Source organism: Mycteria americana, chromosome 8 (assembly GCF_035582795.1).
Source record: "Mycteria americana isolate JAX WOST 10 ecotype Jacksonville Zoo and Gardens chromosome 8, USCA_MyAme_1.0, whole genome shotgun sequence".
NCBI classification, from domain to species: domain Eukaryota; kingdom Metazoa; phylum Chordata; class Aves; order Ciconiiformes; family Ciconiidae; genus Mycteria; species Mycteria americana.
In genome coordinates, this window is record NC_134372.1 from 20,402,153 (window position 1) to 20,427,177 (window position 25,025).

Below are 25,025 nucleotides of genomic sequence, written 5' to 3' on the forward strand. Positions count from 1 at the left end.
CAGGCTTAGTTAATAATTAAAGTCATAAAACTCAAAGCACTCAGATACACAAAGGATGACTGAAAAAAGTGCTTATCATAACACTTTCCTTCAGATAATAAATCATGCTTAGGGGGAAAAAAAAAACCAAAACAACACACAATCCCTGGATTTTACATTTACTTATCCTATCGGTGCCTAGGCCTAGCGACAAACCACAGCCACACCATCAGGAAGCACCGCAACAAGCTGCTGTCACCGTAAGAGACTGCAGCCAGGGCTGGACTTGGCTCTCGTGAGACCACATCTGGAGTACTGGCCTCAGTTTTGGGCACTCCACTACAAGAAATACACGGTGATACTGGAGTGTGGGCTGGCGGAGACCACCAGGATGGCTGAGCACTGGAGCGCAAGAAAAGAAAAGAAAAAGAAGGTAAAATGCAATGTTACCCTTTGCAAAATACTTGCAATATATACAACTAATACCAAACTGAGCTGTCACATCAGTTCTCAGAGTCTGCAACACGCATACTAAGAACTAAAAAAAGATATTAAGAAAAACTGCTGAAAACAAAATCCAAACTGCTACTAATTTTGAGAAGAGACTCCAGCTTCAGCCAGAAGAAACAGCAATACTAGGAAGCACTGCTGCTCGTTAACAGAGGGAAAACTGGACATTTTTACGTCAGATCTACAAACTGGGTAATTCAGGCTACCTCGCTGCACAAAATGGCAACAGGCCTACTGCATGGATCTCTCTAATTGCTTCTACGATACTATGCTTAGCTTTAAAGCTTTCGTCGCAGAAAGAATCTGTTTAAAATACAGGGACAAGCACAAATATTTCAGGTACCGGAGAGAACATTCTGTTCCTTTAAAGAAAAGGAATCAAATATGCATTTCTTTTTAACAGACCTGTTGGACTGTTTCAAAAAATAAATGCTAACAGTCCCACTGTTTTGAGGCAAAATACCAGAAAACATGTCAAAGAGGTTTGAACTAATGTACAAATACTTAACAGAAGCAGCAAAGCAGTTTCTAGCTATGACAACTCATTTTAACAGCTGCATAGAAGAATAACATTTTCAAAAGGATGTAGAATACACAGCAACAGGCTATTAATCATTTTTCCAATTTGTGATTTCATGCACTGTAGGAAAAGGTTTTAGCAGAATGCATCTACTGCACTGTCATTTTAAGAATACTACTTCATGTCTGTGCCTGAATTTGTACTGTGAAAATGACAGTACTGCTATAAAAAAAGAATGCTGAAGTTTTCATATCAAAAAATCAGAATTTCATTTTCAAATACATTTTTTTTCCAACTATAGTTTCCGTTGTTGTATTTCCTTCCGGTATCTGAATAGAAACATCAACCAACAGAAGTTCAAAATTAGTAAAGAAGAACAAACAGAAGCTTAAGCAAGTTAATGTTAAATTGTATCTTATCAATAAAGAGAAAAACAAACTTCCTTCTTTGTGCCCCAGCTCAGCTGTGATACCACTGAGATTCCTTACTGCTAAGAAATAATATCCTTTGCAGGGAATGCTATTGTAAGGAATAAATATTAAAACCGAGAACTCCACTTGCCCCTGGCAAATAGTAAGTTCTTCTGAACAGTAACAAATTATGAATTGGCCAATTCAAAAGGCTTTTAAGACCACGTTTTGTGAAGACAGCTTCCAGTTATGGAGAGGAAATCAATACGCTCCTGTCTTAATCTATAAGCAGGAACAACACTGGCAAAAACTGAGTCAATGTCACCTTCCTACTGCTTGTCCACCACCAGGACACGTGGTATAAGAATGAAAATGCAGATGAAGGAAAACCTATAGAGCTGGACATCCCACTGTGCAGATGTCAAGGATAAAGGACAGGTAAAATAAAGTGCACTATCGCAAGCCTACTGACCACTGGGTGAATGGGCTGGGAGGAGTCAGGGTAGCTTCAAGTCTGAGAAAGCTACTACATGAATTTTAAGACCTGGCCTCTGGAGGAACAAGTCAACTTCTCATACTGGAAGCTCTGGAAGCGAGAAGTTTATCATTCCTGTAGTGAATCAGTGCTCCGTTAAAGCTTCCAAGCTACATACCCCACGTGTGAACATAAAAGGAAGAGCAGGACACTACATACAATTAAGCTGAAAATTTTAAGGACAATAAATGAAAAGGTGTAGAAAAAACCCAACATGTTGGGGGGGGGTGTCTAAATAAGCAAGAAAAAACTAAGCAGAGTTTTAGAGGAGAGATACTATGATCTCTTTAAAAAAAAGTCAAGGAAAGGTGTAACAATACAAGGAAGAAAGAATTGGTTGAGCAGTATTTGGTTACTAGGTTAATTTCATTACATATAACTAATAATTCATTCCGTAAACATTATTTCATCACATCCTACATTATGCAATAATTCAAAGTGACATTTAAGTACTTATCTTCTGTTGCTTACTGATTAGTCTTCAACTCACACTGGAAATGTTTACTTATAGAACTAAAAACACTGGACATCTCTCTTTGCATGACAGCACTGTTGGAGCTATCTCCCAAATCAGCATGACAAAGTATGTTCAAAACCACTGCAATGCTACACAAGGATGAAGCTATGGAAGGCGATGTATCCATATGGTTGCATTACACAACTGGTAACAGAACCAGTTTCTCTAAACACCTAAATAAGAGACCAGTATGCTTTTAATCTTGCAGTCAAATCCATATCAAAGAGGATGAAAACAGTTGCTATTTGAATCCATGTGTGTTCGTAATGGTAAACTCCTTGGTACATAAAACATTATTAAAGATAATTAAGTAGTTAAAAATAAGGCCTCAGAATCTGTAGTAGTTTCAAGTATTATGAACTAGCATTTAATATATGCTTTTCAATAGAACAATAACAACTGATAATAAGTGTCAAGGACTTATTTCCAAACAGTACTAATTACGCTGAAAATCAGAATAGATGAGAGCAAACATCAAGTGACACAAACAGGAATAAATATTTTTTAATAAATTTTCTATCTCTCTTCTGCATTCACTAACAGCTTACAGAATGCAGAAAGTAAATATTTCTCCAGTAAACTACAGGAACTATGAAGGTAATTTTACTGCATGACAAAAAGCACAGAATACAAAACCAGACTAATTGTGGAGAACTGGAACACTACCTCCAATCCACTGGCGATCAGAGCACATTTGCTTAAGTGTTACAGCTTGATTTTAGAAGAGCCTAGTTAGAGATTGCTAACAACATTATGGAAAGGCAAGAGTAAACCTAATCTCTGCTTTCTTCTTTTAGACTGATGGTAGATTACTCTTGAAGCCTAAATGTTTGAAAAAGCACTAAGACTGGATAAGAGCTTCCTGAAGAAATTCTACAAGGCTCCAGATTTAAGATTCTTTTTTTTTTCGCTCTTTCTGGTCCATTCACTAATTACACATACAAAACACAGATAAAAAATACAACTCACAGATAACTTCTGTGAATTACCAAAGGGCTTCTCTCTTTCCCTTCTTAAACTTCCTCTTAATCATCATCATGCTAACTGAATGTGTCCTATAGAACGAAGATCTCCTGGTATATATGCCCTACCTGTTTTCACATGTGGGCTTATAGTTCAGGACACAATGAAGGCAAGTCAAGGCACCAAAAATAAAAAATGGGGAAAAGCAGCTGGTGCCACTTTCACTTCCAAATTCCCCTTTGGGCGTCATTGAGTCACACGCCTGAAAGGAGAACCTTGGGTTTTTTTAAATATCTCCCACAGATGCTTCTAAAAGATTCAAAACCTCTTACTCCTGGTTGCACTTCTACAAAAATCAGACTTTTTTTTTTTTAAAAAGTGCCTTTATTTTGGAACAAAATTTAAATCAACAAAGCTCTCTCTACACCTTACCAATTAGCATGCCCCACAGGTATCTGCTTAGGACAGTTATCCCTCTTATTCTCTAAACAACCCATCAGGAGGGTGCAGCCAGCAGAAAAGCACAAACCCTGCAACACACAGAGAGGCCAAACACCCTGGTGAAATCCCTCTTCAGTAACTCCTGAAGTGCAACAGGCTGGATACACAAAATTGTTTCTTTCCACACGTTGAGCTCCCGCAGCTTCAAAGCAATCCCACCAGCTTAAACAATGTGGTTGTCCTTGCAGTGATGTACTTTATTACCAAAATTTGTTAACCCTGTTAGCTGTTACTATTCTATAGTTTAAAATGTTCTGGGATTGTTAAATTCCTACTGGCACATGGAGCAAAAAGCCTACACAAATTAACCGGTACTTCAACTGTGGTTTTCATAAAAGCTGACAGATCTGTAACAATTCCTGAAAACAATATAGGTTTGAGAAATTTTTCGAAGTGACACATCCTGACACAGCATTAGCTATAGTTTTTAATTATATATGACACCACATCTGTGTGATAACAGGTTTCCAAAAATCTTGTGTATACAGTAGTACGTTCACAAACTGGTTTGTATTTTATCCTGTAATCAATATTATCATCAGAAGTTTGTAATACAATGTATTCTGCATCAATTAATTTACTGCCCAGCCTGATCTGAGCTTTCACCTGTTCAATTTACAGTTAACTACTACTATGTACCTGATAGATACTGTCACAGAAAGAAGAAAAGTGTTCATAATAAATAGGTTTACTATTACTTCAACCGAATATATAGATTTTTCTGTTTGTAATATTGTTTTAATAAAAAGTTCAGTTGGGGAAAAAAACAGTTCATTTGCCATGACGTGCTAACTGATGAGAAATTTCCAAAGAGCTGATTTATAAAGAGACTTGGGGCAGTCAAAGTTCTCGGATTCATCATTAAGGAGTCCTTGCAATCCCCAAACCAGGTATTTGCAGAAATGCACGCCTTGCCTGCAGTATAGAACCTGAGCTTTTTAAGGAGCCCCCTAGCCTGATGAGTCTTTTCGAAATTCACTGTGTGGAGGTCCAGCAGCTAGCCCTCCCCAAGGCTTGTAGTCCATGAAACCGAGATCTACACCTACCATTTAAAAGACAGTTATTAACAGTAAAACTGCTCCTATCCTGAAATAGTTCTCAAACTGTTAAATACATTTACGCATAAGTCACAAATTCAAAAGTCAGGTAGAGAGGAGGTAAAAAAATTAAGCATGAAAGCATAGGATTGCAACCCTAGGTCTGCACTGAAGAATAGCCTTATGACAACAAAGCAGCAGTTGTTTCAAGCTCACTACTCACATCCCTCACCAGGCTTCATTAACAAGCCTTGAAACGATTACTGGCCCATCCCACCAGACTCCAACATACTCCCAACATCACTATCCATCTTAAAAACAACTATGGTCACTTGCTGAAAAATTGTGAGATGCCCTTTGGCCACTGACAAGTTAGGTCCCAGGAGAAAAAGTTTTCAGAATTCCCACTGAAAAAAGTTTTATTTTACTTCTGCAGTGAGGGGGTGAATGCTGAGGATCAGGGAAAGAGAGCAGGAAGATCTTATGTTAGAACTAGCTTGTAAATATTCCCAAAATAGACACCAAGCCTCTGTGACTTTGCCGTGTCATGACTATAAGCATCTACTATAACCATTATTTGGCCATGAGGTAGTGCCAATTTCTATAAAATTGTATTATCCATTTATACATTTATCTTGGTCATGGGGTTTTTCCCCGCCTTTGAAAAGTATTTCAAAATTGGAAACATAAAGCACTCAAACAGAAAAACATGTTTGTATTTTAACAGAAATTTTGAAGAAATTTTTAATTCTGAAATTCAAATTTGCTGGAACTCGAGTGACCACATTTTGCAGGCAAGAGGAGAGGTTTTGAAATAAATGGTTACTCTAAGGCAAGACATTCATGTTATCCAGTGTCTAAACTCAAATGGACTGACTGCAAACACAACTCAATTCATTTAAGTTTTCATTCACAAAAGCCATTTCTTTTAAGTATTCATTTTGTGCTCATGAAAGACTGAACCACTGAATAACACTATTATGTTATAAAAGATACTAATATTAAATAATAGTTATATTCTGCTAAAAATGCTACATTCAGAAACACTTTAGGAAGTGCCACACAGTTACTCCACATGTCTGCATTTGCTTTCCAAGGTAAATATCCTGGGAGTTCAAAATTGTTAACTGGTATCAAAATCTCCCTTTTTATCATTTTCAATCCCTCCCAAACCAGTGAAGAAACAGCAGCAATTCCCCCATCTATAAATTACACAGGCTCAGCTTCAACAGCTTACTAGAAGAAAAACAACACAAAACTTGAGATTTAGCGGTCTTCTATGCAGAGTAAGCCCCCATCCCTTGTTCTTCACTTTTTAAAAGTTAAGAAGCTAAGTTAACAGAGTAACCCAAAGAGCTCCAGGACTCCATGCTAACTATTCTTCATTCAAACATGCGCAACGACTGTAATGTAAGGCTACAACCAGGATCACCCTTAGAAGAAAATAAAAAGCTTATCCTTTCTGAATTAAATTACACAAATATTACAGGCTAGTCAGTTTATTGCAATTTAAAAGAAATGGCAAATCTCATTATGTTTTTTTTTTTTAATTAAATGAAAGCAAAATGTAGCAGGCAACATGCACAACTATGCTACTTATATCACAGCTTCAGTAAACAGGCAATAAAACACAAAAGCTCACCACCCCCCCAAGAGTCTACTGTACAGAAAGCCCTCTTAAGGTTCACTCCTACAATAGAGTTAAGTAGAAGGTTTCAGAAAAGGATGCACAAAAAACATTTAGCAGACTTAACAATTTGATTAAACAGAGTCCTGAGAGTTTAACAAATGTTCAACAGCATACGCATAACATTTACAACAAGAAAGAAGAAAGGCACCTGGAGACATCTGACACTGGGCATGCTCTGCAGGCATCTCAGTGCGCACATGCTCTCTACCAGGTTGGAGCAGCCTAGCCACAAAGACCTTGGCACAGAACACTGCAGGGTGACAAAAAGGAAGGAAGAGAAGAAGCAGTTAGATGCCACAACAAATCACTCAAGGCAGGCAACTCATTAGTATGTTAACGTGGGTACTTATCTATGTTATTTCTACATTAAGCACAAGGTTAGCAGCCAAGGGTAAAATAACGACTGAAGATCCTTTTCAGAAAATAAGCCATCCCTCTCTCCTGTCAAGGATAAGGAGCCGATTTTCCTCATTTACAACCACTTGGCTTTAGTGCCCAGCTGAACATTTTAACTTACTACGAGTAGTATCAGAGTTGTTACAGTTTGGGTCCATCCGTTCAGCAATGCGTCAACACATTGCTACAGACAAAAGAAGTTCTGCTGCAACGAGGGAAGGTGCCTTACTCAGCAAACTGGCCTGGCCGTAATTGCTTGCAAGGTTTTTACGTTTGCAATCACCCTTGGGCAACAGAAGTGCAGAAGCTTTTCACTGGGGTGGCAAGTCTTTAGAACACAACCTGGAGGAGCTTCGGTAATTAAGGTTTGGCACCCCGTGCTGTCTCAACCTTCTCAAACAATCTGTGTTTATTTATTCCGACAGCAAAGCTGACATTAACTTCTGAGGTTACAGTCCGTGTACTGGGACACTGACAACCAAAAAAAGTAAGTATTTTTTAGAGAGGAACAATGCCTAGCTAAGTTCAAAATGCAAGACCAAGTTCTGCTTAGTCAAGATGCATGGTATCCTGATTAAATGGGTGATTGGGGAAAAAAAGTTTGTATTATCAGTTGAGGGTATCCTAAAGCCAAATTATACCCTAACTACATTTATTACTCATACCACCACCCAAGCCAGAAAGAACCAAGCTTAACTACCAGACTCCACATTGCTGGCACTAGAAGTTAGCAGAAGTTTGGAAATCCTTTTTGTCTCTTTTCTGAAGCTGAAGAAATTTGATGCAGACAGACTCCCCAAACCTTTTATAGCTCCATGATATTATTTCACAGCTCCTTTTAAGGACAGAATAGTACACGCACTACGTAACCATCAGATAAAGTTAGGGAAAAGGATTCAGTTCCTCACTATCAAGCAGGGCACAAACCCAGCTCTAAAATCTGGCACACACTTAGCTGTCAATATTTTTCACATAGGCTTCCAATTTAGTTATAACAAACACCAAATCTTTAAAAGAAAAATTTCACACTGATCAAAGTTGAAAGTGGAATAACCAGAGGTGAAGACTCAGGGAAAGCAGTTATTGTGCCAGTAATGAGAGGAAGGAGGGAGCCCAGAGCAACTAAAGAGATTAAAAACTTTTTTATTATTATTATTATTTCATATCTTATGAATAGAACAAAAGAAAGCCTAATATTTTCATCTCCGTACTAAGGAGAGAAATTAAAGCAAAAACAGGAGAACAACAACCCTAGCAGCACCAAAACACACTGGAATTCTTTCTCCTCTTATCCAGCAAGAAGGTTGCAATTCTAATATGGATGTTCTGTACTATGCACTTGTCATGTGATAAGTGGGTGAATATACCTTATGTACAGAGGTAAATATAAACATATTTATGTTATATTGTATTATTCTTCCCTCAATATCAAAATAAATCAGTTTTCTATTATTAAAAGTTTCTTATTAACCTTCAGGGAAATGTGATTTTTCATTTAGCTATCAAGTAATTAATCCAGTATATCTATAATTACATTGCAATAATTTGACATGTCCTCACACAAACGCTTGAAATTTAGTTCCCAGAATTGTTTTAAGATAGTCAATCAGTGACATTAGGGAAACTACCTTAACTTCAATGAGACACCAAAAAAAATATTTTTAAAGAAAGAGAGGATGTACTGTTCAAACCCACTGATCATGATATTGAAGATGCAGGATCTTATACAGACTGTTTACAGCTCTGCTTCAAAACAAGCGTATATAATTCAAGAAAATTCCCTTCTAATCTGTTTCATTATTTAATCCTGTTTGGCACAATACCTGAATGGTGTTTCCGCAACACTGAACTATCAAAATTCAGGCATTGCTGCAGGTATTTATTAAAGCCTAAATAAATTTTTGCATTTTTAAACATACAGGCCCAGTAAAAATTTTAATTCTGCTCACATCATTTAGTAAAAGTCATTGATAAAGAAACACAATAAACTTCTCTCCTAAGACTTTTCAGATAAGATTTACAAAACTGATCACTGGTTTAGGTTATTAGACTGTGTTTTCTTTTAGGAACTACTCTAGCTAAATAAGCTAAATATTAAGTTCTTAAGAGAAATATGGGTAACTTGAGACCAATTTTTTAATTTATTTCAAAATACATTAGACACAAAGGCCATTTGTATGCCAAGTTTAAGCCACACATAAACCTTTCCACAGTATTACAAAACCCTGAATAAAAGGATTTATAAAAATCACTGGATGCTTAGCTGTAGCTATGATATTGCACAATACTACAAATTACATATTGCATTCTACTTCACACTAAAACAGGAATGTGCAAATATTAGTGTGCTTCATTGACATGTTATTTCTTGACCCTGCTTGCATAGGAACTGTCATAAATAAAAGCATAATAGTGTACTAAAGACTTAATTTTTGCATAACAAGTACCTGAACTTATGCCTTCACTTTCCACTCACCTTTCATCAGGATCCCAGGGAGCTGCAGCACTATTTAATAAAGTTTGGGAATGGGAAAATGACACCAGCCAATGGTCGTAATATTAACTGCATATACAAACCAGTGTCAGTCCTACTGGCAGACAACGGAACAGTACAGCTTAAGATAAGGCCAGTCAAAACTCAAATTTTAAGGAACAAACTAATTTGCAATGCGACTCACATTAAGATAGCTGTGTGTTCATCTGAATGCACTACTTGCAGGGGAGGAGCAAGCAGATGAAAGAGGGGCTTTACAGCTTCACAGCAAGGAGTGAATGATGCGGAAAGAATAAAGACAAGTAGAGAAACCCTCGTTGGATCTTTTAGATGCCCTATGTTTGAAGAGATTAACATATTAACTTTATTATTATATGTTTTATTTTAATTCTATACACAAAGAACTGCTTTGGTGGTCCAGCCCCATGAATTACATTTCAAGATTTAGGTTCCAATCTTAAATCTCAAGTTCAAAAAACCTACGCAAATGCTTGCATTTGCATTCAAAACTATAAATTCTCAGTAATAGCAGTAAAAAACGAATATGCTTCAATGTCTGTAAAGGTCAGATGCTAAGAACTTCTTATATTAATAGTAAAGCACCCAGCAGTGTTCTTCCAATAAATCAACTTTGCAGGAGATAACTTTTAGAATAGAGGCACCAAAAACAAAAAAACCCAAAACTATCAGCCCCCGAACAAGCCGAAGTTTTCATTCACTTTGGACTTCTCATAGGCATGCAGCACTGCTATTTTGTCAAAGCACTGTAAAATGCCCAGAAACCTTCCATTTCAGTGCATTTGAAATTAAGGTATATCCAAACAGAAATCCTCTCACTTTTTTACCCCTTTAAAAAAAAAAAATCATCCATTTATCATATAAAGCCCACTAAATTGCTCAAGAAATGAATACAGACTATAGCCTGTGTTCCTGATGGAACTAATAAACCTTTGATATCCAGTGATGGAAATATTGCAATGTCATAATTAAGAATTACAGCATTTACATAACCAAGCCTTACTGCTGGAAGTTTTATAAAGTATTAAAATTATGACCTCGGAATTTTTCACCGCATTAATTTTATTTATACAAGATAATTTAAAGAATCAGAATTTATTTGTATGTTTACAGTTTGGGAAATACTGTTCTGGAGGCAAAAATATCCTTGGTTTTGAAAATCAGTTTCTAGACAGAGTGCAAAAAAGATTGGCAAGGGGAGGTATTTTGGAATTTCAAAGAAAAATACAGTAAAACAAATGAGGGAGCTAATTTACTCCATTGTTTCCAAGGAACATGACTAATTATATTAATTCACTCCTCCTGCAACAACTTTTTTCTTATGCAGTTTATTAGAAAATGAAATTCAACATAAGAACCTAACAAATCATTCAAGTTTACAAATCCTAAAGTCTGAAATGCTTTTCCCAACTTTCTTGTAACAACAAACCAGCTCCTCAGTAAGGTTAGTTCATGTTCTGGATGTCCACAGGGCTACAAACAGGGATTCAGACTGGCAAAAAAGGTACAACCAAAAAACTTCCACCTTCATTCTGAATTCTCTTCAGGTTTTTAGCTATAAGAAACTCGCATGCTATTCAACATTGGTAATTTACTGTTTAGTTTACTTTGATTTAGGCTTGGGCCAACAGAACTGATACTTCTTTATTTCCATTAACACTTAATATTGATAAATTCATGGGGTAACTGCTGTTACTTAAAACCCTCTCTATGGCTGGGAAGGACAGACACATCCCTCAGTAGCTCAGATTTAATGCTGCAAAAAGGGGTATTCTGAAAAGCAAACTTAAACTTAAGGACATTATGACTGTTTATGAAAGCTATATGCTCCCAGATCAAATTTAGTATCAAGCTCAGATCTTAGTTTCTCAAAAATCAGCATTAACCACAATAAGACATTAAAAAAAGTATAAAGCAGTAACACTGTTCAAAGACCTTCAGTATTATTTTACACTCAGCAGGGAATAGTTGCCAACTACTCAGCAAACTCCATCCCCTTTTGCTAGCTGGGATAGCATCCAGATCTTACCTGGTATTTTTACCTTAAGTGATTTATTCAAAATAGTGACAAGCAAAATAGTGTTGAACCAACTACATATTGGAACAAGTAGTCTGAATATTTGCAAGAGGTGGAAAAGTAAAAATGTCAAAGTATACTCTTAAGCGTGAATACTTAATTGGAAATAAAGTGTGGGGGCATGCATGTAACACAAATATGCGTGTTTCACAAGTGACAGCCTGGCTTGGCACGATAACACATTCACTACACTGCACGTTTTGGCACAACATTGAGTATCTTTGCTGAGGTACTCAAAAACAAAGAAACAATTTACGTCAGACCAATAGTAGTACTTTGTACTCTTCCTACTTTCATTTCAAAACCAAGTTGTCCCTTGAGAGATGCAGTGTATTCACATGCTCCATACAAGTTTGTTGGAATCAGTGCCATCACACCACTACCTTTTCCATGTCCAAAAATGCAATCTCACGTCCAGTCTTGAGTGTCTGATTTGGAAGGCTGTTTGAGTACCATTCATACAATATATTTCCCAAATCCATGGAGTTTTACATATGCATTCAAGTGTTCTGCTTCAGTTTAAGAACAGCTACATTCTCAGGTCAAGAAAGTTGTCTTAGATGTAATTTACTCTTGCATTTCCGTCCTTCAATGAACTACAAATGCAAAAGTGAATTTCTCAAAAATAAGTATCCACAGAGTAACAAACTCATTTTAACTTGTGAAATGTTTCTGATTACTCCTTTATTGTTATCAGATCATCCTAAAAAAACAGGTAACCAATAGCTGAGTCACACTTCCATTAGAAAAATATATTTAGCTAAATGATTGCCATTCAAAATAAAAATCGCTCAATGTTACAACCTTCCAATAGCCATTCAAGATCTGCACATAAGCTTCTTGCTTTTGGGGAAAAATACTAAGTGAGGAATCAGGAAATCTAAAGCAAGACAAAGGGAAAAAAATTTATCAGATAAATTCTCCTCATTACCACACCGTTCTTCTAGATAGGACAATGAATTCACAGAAGGGTGATCGATAACGCAGTCCCACTCTGCTCCTGAAGATCAAAGTATGCATTTGCTACAACAAAATGAATGCTACAAAAGGAATATGGGTTCAGTGGAGAAAAGATTAAATGCTTTCTTTGAATATAACAACAATCTTATTCCATTATAATTTATTCATCAGGATAAGACTCATGAGAGGCAGTATCTCGTTTTCACGAAGATACAAAAGACTAGGAAGAAAATGCTAATACTTTTATGTAAGTCACTCTGAATGTTAACTGAAATCATATAAATTTTCCAAAATACACAGTATTTAGATTAACCCTTGCTTCCTTCATGCGCATACATCCCAATTCCCACAGTTTCAAAACTCCAGAAGTGTGATATTCCTTTCTGCATTAACCTATCCTATGTTACATAAAAAAAGGCCATTTCAAAAGAAAAATGGCTTTCCTATGCTCTTATGCAGCAGGAACAGAGGTGTTAGACATCTACACACAGCAGCACACCTGCTCATAGTAAATCATAACTGGGGGAAAAAAGAGAAACACTGAAAAGAGAGCTAGCACTGCCAGCTGAAATAGTAGAAACTTTGAGTGAATAAGTTAAGCACTCAGAAAAACATGGCTGAAACTTGCCTAAGATGTTAAAAGTTGTCTTAGAGTCTTTTCTGTATTAAGTTTTTAAGGATGAGGCCTAACACAATCTAAAAATAATATCAATTCTGTTTAAAAATCTAGTATAGACAAGGCAGCGTGCACTTTAACTTGATGAGTTTAAATGCATATGAAATCTGGGCTCAGTACATAATAAAATGGTAGCTTCACATTCAGGGTTTGTACATCAAATGCTGCAGAGGAATATTTACATAGCCTTTGATAGCTGACTTACATTTTACTTTTTGAAATGTAAGATTCAAAACCTGGGCAAGAACTAAGCCTCCAACCTGCACATACTTGCACTTAGCTTTACTACTGCCTTTGATAGGACTGTTTCATGTTTCAAAAAGTTAAGCAACATTAAGTATCATAACATCGGGGATCTTGATCAGCAGGAGTACACATTTATGCTTCCTCTTCCCCCCCCTCTGCCCCAGTGTATTTTAAATTAATTCCTCTTTTCAGTTTTCATCATTAAAGATGCCAAGTTCACTTCTGCCTTCCCATTCTCTCATTTTAGAAAAAGGCACACCCTGAACAGCAAATATTCCACTGGAAGATGTTATTTTGCAGTGTTAACTCCAAGGTGAGCCTGATTGGTGTGTGGGACAAATTCAATTTGATATTAGACGAGACTGCAAGAACTGTGTCAGACTACGGTTAATGAGTATTCCCCTTAGATTTTCCCTCAGATTTTTTTTTAAAGATTTATACTAAAAAAGTATGCCCAAGACTTCTCCACCCTAACCAAATAAAATTCAAGTACTCAAAAAATCAAACCAGGAAACAACAGTACCCTGTGCACAAATAATTCATTATATATGTATTCATCAATTAAATTCAAGTATAATTTTTGCACAAAATACCACGCCAGCAAAACAAACACAGACCTAAAACAATACATGAGATCAAGAGCAGCTACAAGAGTTTCTTCTACAGTAGATTAAACGTTGAGGCCTTAACATTCACTTTAATAGCTGTCTACAGAAGAGAATGCTCAAGTGGCTTAGTGTTATTGCTATTAATATCAAAAGGAATTGAGGTGTACTGCTTCATACTAACTTTAGAAATAAGTTGCCAAGTTCACTAAAGCACTAACTTACCATAAAGATGTGCATTAGGAGAGGTGCAGGTCACCTGTTCACACCAGATATTTAACTCGCATAACTTTATTTTCCTATCAGCCACAGACCCGGTTTTCCTTCCTAATGCACACAAATACCTTCCAAACCTGTTTAAGATAGCATGTTGTAGCCTTTTACAGTAATTTCAAAATCTCAGATGAATGTGACTCAAAATACAACCATACTCCCCTACTCTGAAATAAATCCGCTATAACTTTAAAGCTCCTCTTGAAAACCGTGCCTTACAACTGGCTCAGCTATGCTTCGAAAACAACTAGGAACAGAACTTTATGTTGAAATCTCATGAAAGATTTAAAAGGCTGAGTCCAAGTGCTACCCACAACAGAACTTCAAATGGCATTTCAGCAGGATAAAGCTACTGGAATTTGTACTATGAACAACTACACAAGTTCTCTAGATTTCTGATGAACTCATCAGAGAACACAGCTACAAATCAGAGCAGATAGCTATTACTTTCCTGAACTCAACTGAGAAGTTCAACGAAGTCATTGGTAAGGCTGCTTTCTCCTTTCAGAAGCAGGATTTGTAAACCTTTTGCTTAGTGCCCCCATACCTGTAGATACTTCCTTCCAGCTCCACAGAAGGCAAGTTTACTGTATGTTCCTAGGTTCGTTTTTCAGAGTAGATCTGTGATTTCCTAATAAAGTGCACATGTATTCACTGAATATGCCCTTTCTTACTCTAAGCTCAGCAGCTAACTTGGTGTGGTCTAATACTTTAGGGACATGAAGCAGTTAAAGCAAGATACTGGATTTGCAGACAAACTCATCTAAGCAGAAGCAGCAAGATATAGTACAGGGTGACTTCTTACCTGAAACTTTGTTTCTGGGCTTCAGATCCACCAATCCAGAATGAAAGGGGATTCGAATGGGTTTTCCTTCTCAGACTTGTCTGTTAAAAGAGAGCAGCCAATCATCTTCAGCTTGGTGTATCTACTTCTTTCTTGAATGAAATCCCAATTATGTACTCCTAATGCTGTTAGAGAGACAAGGCAGCCTGGGCACCTTACCAGTCTGGTAACGACTACGTTAGTGGGGTCATCGGATTGGTGGATCTAAGACAAAGAAACGGATTTACGGACAAGGAATTGCTCTTTCCCCTGCCCTGAATCACCCAATGCACAACAAGTGTTTTGGGGCTACAGCTCACTTCGCAAAGACGACAGAAGATGAGAAGAAACTACAATGCAAATAAGGAAGCAAATGCTAAAGCTTCAACCATCAGCTTATGCCTCACAAGCCTGCTCCATGAACTGCCAGAACGGTAATACAAAGGTTTTCAAAACAGTCCAATACTATTCTCCTAATTTGCCATATACATGCTCTAAAGCATTTTATTGCAATGATTATTTCCCTGTTTCCAGACTCAAAATGATCTGACTTGCCTTATGTATCTGCAGCACAAAGACGGAGTCTTCAAGACACTTATGATCTGAATGACAGCACTGAATTCAGTAAATTTTCAGTATCGCTTTGTCTCTGGAAAACAATCTAGAACTAGATTGTTTTCCAGAGACAAAGAGATACAGAAAATAACTCTCTTCTAGTTCTAGAAGAGAGTAAGCCAAGGCATGCTGCTCCTGAGACAAGAAAAAGTCCCCTCTTACTGAGCAAGATGATAGAAGACCTTCAGCCAGTACTTTCAGCAGGACACAGAGTTTAAGTGACTAATTTAAAGCAGCTTTAACAATAACACCTAAGAGGAGATAGAGTCTGCAGAAGGCCCATACTATGTGTGTAACAGAAAGGGTATCCTAGGGAGACCAGACTGTGTGCGTTCCAGTCAGATCGTCAAGAAGTTTGAGATATGGCCTACAAAATTTCCCCTAACAGCAGCCAGAAGCAACAGCAACATCTTCTAGAACATAATGCTGCAACACCCACAGAAAAATATGCCACCACTGTCTCTCACCCTTTCCTCTACTCTCCAGTCCCTCTGGAGAGCTGAACCAAGCATTCTTCAGCCTCCACAACTGTGCCCCATGTCTCAAAGCACCAGCAGCTCAGAGAAGGCTGGGAGAAACTGCCACTGTTAACAGCTGTGCCAAGAAACTGTGTCAATGAGGACAGTCATGCCCCTGACTGACCAAAGAAAGGAGCATCTTCATCATGGGGCCATTTTCTGCTTGTCTACCACTGGTAAAGCAATAGTTGACTATATGGCGACATTTCAAGGACAAAGCAGCACTGTAAGCCTGATACTGTGTCCAATCTAGGATTTTTAAGGCTGCCAAGTAAAGTGATAAGATGTCCAGGCATATGACTCAGAATTTCAGGAATACAATATAGCTCAGTAAGAAGCAAGCTATCAAAATTATATAAACGTACTGATTTGCTAAGTCACAACAGAGCCAGCACTGTGTTGGAAGAAGAGGCACTTCACCATGAAGGCATTCCTTAAAAGTATCTGCAAGTGTTGCAGCACAGGTCTGATTTTTGTCTCAAGAAGTACTGGTGTGATGGAGACAGCCTGAATATTAAGTTTCCCTGTCTAGTCCTTTGCTGCCCAAATAGAATTGCCTGAAAGATTCTCTATCAAATACAAGCTGTGTAACTGTAACTAAAATTTTGCAAGCAGATTCTGAGTATAGATTTTCAAAAAGCTGTATGTATTATTGTCTGAAATCTTTAAATTGGCGTGACTGAAAAGGATAGAAGATTTGAACATGGTATCATCCTGTAAGGCATCCTAACATACAAACATACACCTCACAAAAAGGCAAAGAACACAAGTTGTCACAACTTCTTTTATAACAAAACTCCATATTCAAGAACTCCTCAACAGCACGAAACTCAGAACGCAGTCCCGCAACTAGTAACACTGAATATATAGTTGTGTTTCTCCTCTAAATCAATGAACAAAACAAAATCTTGTAGCGTTGCCATAGCTAAAAGTTTACCCCAAAAGCTTTTTTTACCAGTTTACCCAGAAAGAACATCAGTCCCTATTCCTAGCAAGTAGGTACCTACTGGCATCTTACAAATTTCTGTCTGTATTTGTACAAAAAATAGGCCTGGGAAGCTGAACTACTCTTTGATCCCCAATAAAAACATTAATTTCCTGGGGCAGAAGTACAGGGATGCAAGTCCGGAGGGGACCTGGATTAACAAAGCAATGAAGAAACAACATGCCTTCAAACACTCCCATTGTAAATTTAGCCTGCATGAAAAGCAAATTAAGTTTCAAAAAAAAGTCAGCACTTTTTTGTTATTAAAATACAAATGGCATTGCATTATTTTTGCATTATCTGGTCTTGGTCGTGCACTACTCATACTAGGAAATGTGTGGCAGTAGTACAGACAAAAGGAGTAGGCTGTCAGATGTCACACCACCGAGGTCATAAATACACCAATAAACTGGGGAAGGAACGGATTTTCCAGAAAAAGCGGATTTTCTGTGAATAATGAAGTACTATCAATACTATGAAAATCAAACTGAGAAATCAGATTATATAGCAACATAAATAGTGGCATTAGTATAAAGAAGACATTGCCAGAGAAAAAAGCTGGAACATAAGTATTGTTATTAATCAGCATTAAACAACTCAGTAAATATTCTCATTTCCCTTCAATTTATTTTCTCCCTTGCAACCAAAAAATTACTTGTCACAGAGCATCCCTCTTATAACCATGGTCTCTTATCCTCTCCCACACATTATTCGTCTTGCACTGGCCTGTTTGCTGCAACATCCATTTCATTTTACACCCATCAGCAATCTCACTTCGCATGCTGCTGCACAAGCACTCAAAGCAGCACAGGAAGATGAAACTGAAAATGCCAAAGCAACAGTGACCTCTAAACTCCACAGCAATAAAACCTAACGCATCAAAAGACACACATCAAGTTGATTTAACAAGTAGCGAAGGTGTTTTAGAAAACACACATGAAATGAAAAGGTACATCCATCCTTCAAGGAACATTCCCAAGTGTGTCTCAGGGTACAAATTGTAACAAGGCAGTTTGTTTTGCTGAGATGCTGCTGCAACACTTATGGGTGACCCAAATTTTTAGCAATGTCCAACAACTCTGCCGAAGGGATACAGTCAGCACAGTCTGAAATGCAGAAATGGCGTACATGTGCTTTACAACTTTTTAAAGGAGCAACCCAATAGCACTTCAGAGAGGGCAGCTGGTGCACTCACATGCCTGCAGAGTTGTGATCTCATTCCACAGTGACACCTGGACACTGGATTTACAAACACAATTCAGGACCTCCTGGTCCCAAACTAGAGCTCACAGGCAATTCATCGCCCTGAAAACTACCCAGCAGTGCTCACACACAGAGGAAGCTACACGTGTGTTTCAGGCAGCAAGGGAACTTTCTCTGCTGCATCTTACTTGCTCAGCATTGTTGCAGAGGTCGAAAAATTTAGTAATGTTAGAAAATTTAACTGCATTGTGAGGCAAAAAGTGTCTCTGAATCTGGAAGATTTACAAAGCCTTTGGTGAAACACCAGCATTTAGTCTCCCCAAGAAACTGTAACTTTTTTCTATTAAGAACTAAAAGCAATTTAATTTCAGAATTTTCCCCACAAATGGAGCATCTACAGTTTTCCTTCACCTGTATAAACTGATGGCTGCTGCCATAATGATCACAAACTTCAGGTAACTTTTTTCTTTGTAACCTCTCTTCCACATCTTTGTATTCTCCTTCTTCCCTTTGCCACCCCATTTCCCCACTCAGTCTATTGTTTCATCTAACCCTTCCCAAAATATACAGCTTTCCACACTTCTTTGTCCACTTCCCTCATTTCAACATCACTCTGCTGGCTCTGAATTCAGTTGCCTTGCTCTAATTCATTTTCTTAAGCTCTTCCTTCCCATTTTCTGCACTACTGGGAAAGTCACAGCAATCTATTCTCTTTATATTTGCACTTTTCCTCTTACAGGCACACTCTGAAATGTGACTGTCACTCCGATAGCCTGTGCAGCAGCACAGGTTGTACATCCCCTGCCCCAAAGGTTTATCTGTGCCTTCCTAACAGCCACCTAACCACCACCTCTTTAGCCTATACCTGCTCTAGCCATTTCCCTTTTTTCCCCATGTCCAGCACGCCACTGACTGTATGTTTTAGTGTCTGACACGCAGCGCTCAACTCTGCTAATTTAGCTACTGAAGATTAAAAAAAGATAACTGCAAAGCAAATAGATTGTTATCCTACTGAAGAAAGCACAACTAGTTTACACACAGGTTTACAAACTTCTTACTAGCTCTCCATCTACTCCCAGACTTTGATTAAGAACCAGTCACATCTGAGGTAGAACAGTACCTCCTTTGTTTCAGATGCAAAGATGATCATTGCCCAGTCCATCTGTATGTCTATTGCTACAAAAGTAAACTCTTTGAAGGATTCCTCTAAAAACATGTGGAAAAAAATTAACAAAAAAGTATTGAGACAGAGAGGGAAGAAAAAAGTCAGAACGTTATAACCCTACTGATATATACAGCAGCTGTATTTTACTTTCCAAACAGAACGGTAAGATTTATTTTGCACTGTAAAGCTTTAAATAGTTTGGGGGCACAGCCATCTCCAGTTGCAGTAACCCAAGGAACTTCAGGTACCGCTGGCACAATTTACAGAAGTTGCTGCTGGCAAGGCATACCTATGTGAAATACTTTATTCCGAGATTACCTTTTGAATTTGAAGACCTTCACCTCACATCAAAGTTCTGCCAGGAGAAACTGAAAGACTTTTGGCAAGATATTCAATTATAGTTCTTCATTTATTATTTACAGAGGCACTTAAACACTGGACACTTTTATAAGAGACAGAAAGAGGTATTCTAGATAATAAAGGTAGTATATTAGGAAGAATACTTTCCATGTATATAACTAAGAAACAAATGATAATTCAATGTAAACAAGTGCTTGTTGGTTTTATTCCTAGGCATGGTCTCTCCATAACCCTTTCATGCTACTACCACAGAGCAGTGTTATATTGAATTTAAACTGCCAGCTCTGCAGCAGCAGGATCTGCGTTTGGAGAACAGCATGCACTGTTGGAAAGACAGATGATAATAAGCTCAGTAAATGAGAGAATTTACACACAGTTGGCTTCCTGCTTCAGTAACCATGTCCAATAGGTGTCTGATGGGTACAAGAGCCTGGGAGCAACAGATTTTTTTTTTTTTTTTTAATACTATCCACATCTTATGCTGCACACAGTTCACCCCATAAAAGTGTAACTTTTTAACCCATATAACTAATGTATTTGCCATACTTACGTATTCTTTTACAACCACTTTAATACAAACTAAGAAGCTAATTACCCCCTCCTTTGAAAGTCTGCCGGTAAAACAAAAGTATGGTTCAGTGAAGCTTTCTGAGAAAATGAAAAACACAACGCTTTTAGCAGATATTGAAGACAAACACAGGTAACTGGTTTGATGCAACTGAACAATACTGATTTTATATACAACTCAGAATCTGTAGGTAAAAAAAACGTATTTCACAAAGCATTGTTGATGGTACTTCACCTTAAGAAAGAAAAAAGTTTGATTCTTTAAAAGAGCAAAAAGGTTACAGTTATCTAATTTCACAGAGAAAATCAAAACCAGGGGAAGAAAGAGCCCTTTCAATCATTTTGGCTAGCCCTCCATCTGTTCTGGATTACTTCCTTACCACTCATTTTCTAATAGTTTGCCCACTCATGCAACGCATTTAACTGAGACAGCATAAGTACAGAGGTATCTAAACTAAAAACAACCCCGTCAGATACGCTGTTAGCCTAAATCTGGACCTCCCGCAGACAACAGAAGTTCAGCTTTGAGGCCTCATGCCTCTTGAAATCACCTCTACAGGCAATGGGTATCTTGCCTGTAGAGGTAGATACCATCTGCAAATGAAAGCCATGAAATGTCATCACTAAATCAATTGCTCATCACCGTTAAAATGGCTAGATGACATGATTTATAAAACTAGAACAAGACATGTAAAGCCTTAAGCTGTCCCAAAAGATACAGTGACTTCAGAACACTCACTAAAACTCCATACGGCAAATGAAAGTTGCCAGTCTGAAACCTTAAAATATTTCTCTTAGATTCCAGCTTTAAAAATAGGACAGTATTATTTCCATGACTGATTTTTCTTTAAATAAATGCAAACGATCTATCGAGTGAAGGCACAGTTGAGGGCTAGAACATAATGTTCTGAAACTTCTGTACAATTAACATGTTGACACATTATCTATTGTTTATCAGCCACTCAGAATACTGTATTTGCTCCTCAGAACTTTTGCATCATACATTTGCTCCTGTATTTACTATAGATTCATCCTTGGCATCGGAGGGAAGTGATCGAGTACCCAAAGCGCACCAAAACCAATCTCCTGTATGAAAGAGAGGCATAAAACATCCTGCTTTTAGTAAACAGTAACATTCTTAAAAAGAAAAGCATCCCACTAAGTCTGACACGCTAAGATGATCCCTGGTTTAGGGATGTTTGCCACCAGCATTAACAACCCATACAAGAATTTGCATATAATACTGAAATCACTGACTGAAAACTCTGTCAATACAGCTTCTGCTTTGTTTAAATAAACAAGTCTTCTGGACAATCTTTTCTTCTACAACACATAAGAAGGCAAAACCTCCAAGCCATGTCTTGATTTAAGAATGACTTTCAAAGATTTTAGTGAAACATTTACACCCAAACACAGGGGTTTCTATGCAAGCCTTCACTAAGGTTGAAATTAGATTCAACTACCAACTATATTTTACAGAGTACCATTTTCTACTGGAAACTACAGAATTAATTGTTCATCTTATTAAATTTTTATATCTATTAATTTTTTGTGAAAGAAGAAAAAATTTGTTTCTTAACCCTCCTACTATGTAATAAAAATCTTAATAACCTCATCTGTATTTGCATCAATTAGCACATTTCCCAGGTCCAACTGTAAATAGAGGGTACAACAATTACCAGCAAAAGTTACATTTGCTTCTGCCTGCTAACAATATGGCCCCAAATAGAAGAGACTTCTAAAACGGAAGAGCATTTACAAAAAGACAAGCAAGAAAGTTGAGTGAGGCAAACGTACCTTCCAGCCTCAAATGCTATTTTAGCACCTCACATAACCCCAGGCTGAGGAGTATTAGTAACCCTCCATTCCAGGCAAGAAAAAAGCCACTAGAACTCACTTGAAACCTCAGAAATTTAGCAGACATCTTTTCTGTAGGCAACTTGTCCTGTAACAGATACCCGCACAACTGCCCCCAGCCTTTATCCTTGATGCTGCAGTCCATTAACGTGGAAGCAGTTCTGATGTCACCCACAGTTAAGTGCAAGATCACCAAATCGATAGGGATCAGGAAAGGAGGCTGGCTAAGAACAGCTTTTAAGCTACTGGCCTCAGTGATCAGAAATAAATACAGAAAGAATCACAGAGGTTTATTGGGTTTCCTTTTTTTTTTTTTTTTAATTTCTGCTTCTGGAGAGCAGACAACACTCGAAGAAAGTTCATATTTTCCAGATCAGGTAGTTTAGCAAGAACTCTACCGTCTAAAAAACCCATTTAATGTCTCCACTGAACCCAGCTCACCTTCAGAGTGCCTTAAAAAGCAAATTTTTGCATTTTACCACTCAGTTCTGCAGTATTGCATGAAATTTTGTGTGCAAAACCCAATTATACTTATGACAAATAAATCAGAAGATATTTACTGATTATTATTCTGTCTCAGCTCCTAACTTATTCATCCCCGAAGGCAGTAAAACCAGAGCCCCCTAATATTTGGCCACAGAGATCTAAAATTTGCTTATATTAAAAAAAAAACACCCTTCTCTTTCTACTGCTTCCACCTGGCCGCCTCTCCACTAACCCGAACTTAGCGGCGTAAGCGTTAATTAGGGGATATAACAAATACACCAGTTAGGTCTAGTTAGATAATACCGCGTTTGCGGGACCGGAGCTCCAGCACCGGTGCTGCTCCGGGAAGACGGGAGCTGCCCACGGCACCGACCCGAGCGACACCGCTGCTAGAGGAGCCCCAAATCCTCACGCTGGAAGTTTAAATCCGCCCTCCCGGGCCGCCCCGCGCCCGCCAGCCTCTCGCAAGCGCGGCCGGGGCGAGCCCCGGGGGCTCCGGCGGGGCGGGCCGGGGGGCGCGGGGAGGCCCAGCCGGAAACAAGACGCTGCAGCTGGGGAGGCGGGGAGAGGCGGCGGGAGCCCGAGCCCCGCACCGCCGGTGCGCTCCGAGGCATTTCGGTTTCGGTTTTTGCAGCGTGCCCGCATCACCCGCGCACCGGGCGCGATTTTCCGCGCCTCCCAGACGGGCTCTGCCTTCTGGGGGGCTTATTATTTCTATTTATTTATTTCTAATGAAAGTAAAGCACTCGCTCGTCGCGCCCCGGCCTGCGCCGGGAGGACCGACCGCCAGCCGCGGTGGAGGAGGGGAGCGGAGCGCATCCCCCCCGCGGGGCAGCGGGAGGAGCGGAGCGGGGCACGGGCCGGGGGCGCCGCCGGCAGGGCGGGCCTGGGCCGGGGCCGAGGGTGGCCTCGCCGGAGTCACCTTCGCGGCGGGGCGGCGGCGCCGGACCCCCGCAGGCCCGGGCGCGGCGGCGGGGCCTGCCGGCGGGCGGAGGGACGGAGGGGGGCGGCGGCGGCGCGGCGCGGGGGGGAGGGGGGCTGCGCGGGAGGCGGGGGTCACTCACCATCAGCTCGATGGTCTTGTCCTCGATCACCGAGTCGGGCTCCATAGCGGCGGGCAGCTCCGCCGCGGCGCCCCGCCCGCCCCCGCCGCCTCCCCGCGCCCGCCAGGCCCCGCCGCCGCCGCCGCCGCCGCTCGCTCGCCCGCCCCCCCCACCGCGCGCACACACACACGCACGCGTCGACGCACACACGCTGCGTACTCCGTGACGTCACGGCACCCGGAAGAGCAGGGGCACCACCTGCCCCGGAGCTTCTCGTAACCGACCACAACTCCCGGCGGGCCCCGCGGCCCCGCGCCGCCATTGGCTGCGGGCGGCTCCCGGCGTGCCCCGCGGCCCGCGCGGGGGGTGCTGGGAGCCGCGGGGGTACGTCGCCTCCCTCCCAGGCCGCGGGAGGCCTTGGCGGGGCTGCGGGCTTCCCCGGGGCCCTGTGGCGGCGTGGGGCCGCGGAGGAGCCCCGGGGTGACTCAGGGGCCCCGCAGAGCCCGGGGCGAGCCGCCTGACAGCCGCCGCGGGGCCGAAGCGTGCCCGCTGTCCTTCGTGGGGGTCGTCACAACTCTTAACGCGGTGGCTCCCGGGGAGCGGCACCGGCACTAAAGCCGCCCCATCTCCTTCAGAGCAAAGCGGTGCCTCGGCCCACAGCCAGGGTGACGGGAGGAGCAGAGGGCTTAACGCGGAGAGAGCAGCTCCGCAGGGGAACAGAAGGGGCCGAGAACGACGGGGTCTCTTCTCGCTGCGCTCCTGAGGACGAGGGCCCTTTGCACGGCCTGCAGAATCGAACAAAAAGAGCGTAACAGCCATTCTGCTCCGTTTCTTATGGTGCCCCTTTGTGGAAGAGAAAATAGCGTGGGGTTTGATGCAGGATACTGCGGAATCATAAGCACTGGAAAACACGTTTGAGACCCCACCGTGCACTCGCCCCGTGCTCTCCTGCCACACCACCTCATCTTGCTCTGCTGTCCTGCCTCTTGCTATCCC

The 25,025-nt window shown here is 40.1% G+C and overlaps 1 protein-coding gene across 4 annotated transcripts in view; it reads right to left on the reverse strand.

The window, feature by feature from the left end:
• Positions 1-24,173, reverse strand: part of FBXW11 (F-box and WD repeat domain containing 11) — a 79,024-nt gene extending 54,851 nt beyond the window's left edge. Inside the window, exons 1-3 of one of the 4 annotated variants that reach the window (XM_075510043.1) lie at positions 24,051-24,112; positions 9,737-9,887; positions 6,811-6,912 (exon numbers count right to left, since the gene is read on the reverse strand). In XM_075510043.1, the coding sequence (XP_075366158.1) occupies positions 6,811-6,861 (51 nt within the window). In that variant the 5' untranslated portion in view covers positions 6,862-6,912; positions 9,737-9,887; positions 24,051-24,112. Of the gene's footprint in view, positions 1-6,810; positions 6,913-9,736; positions 9,888-15,212; positions 15,293-24,050 lie in introns of those variants that run through there. The other 3 variants (XM_075510045.1, XM_075510044.1, XM_075510046.1) reach the window with 3 other exon arrangements.
• Positions 24,174-25,025: the final 852 nt, after the last annotated feature.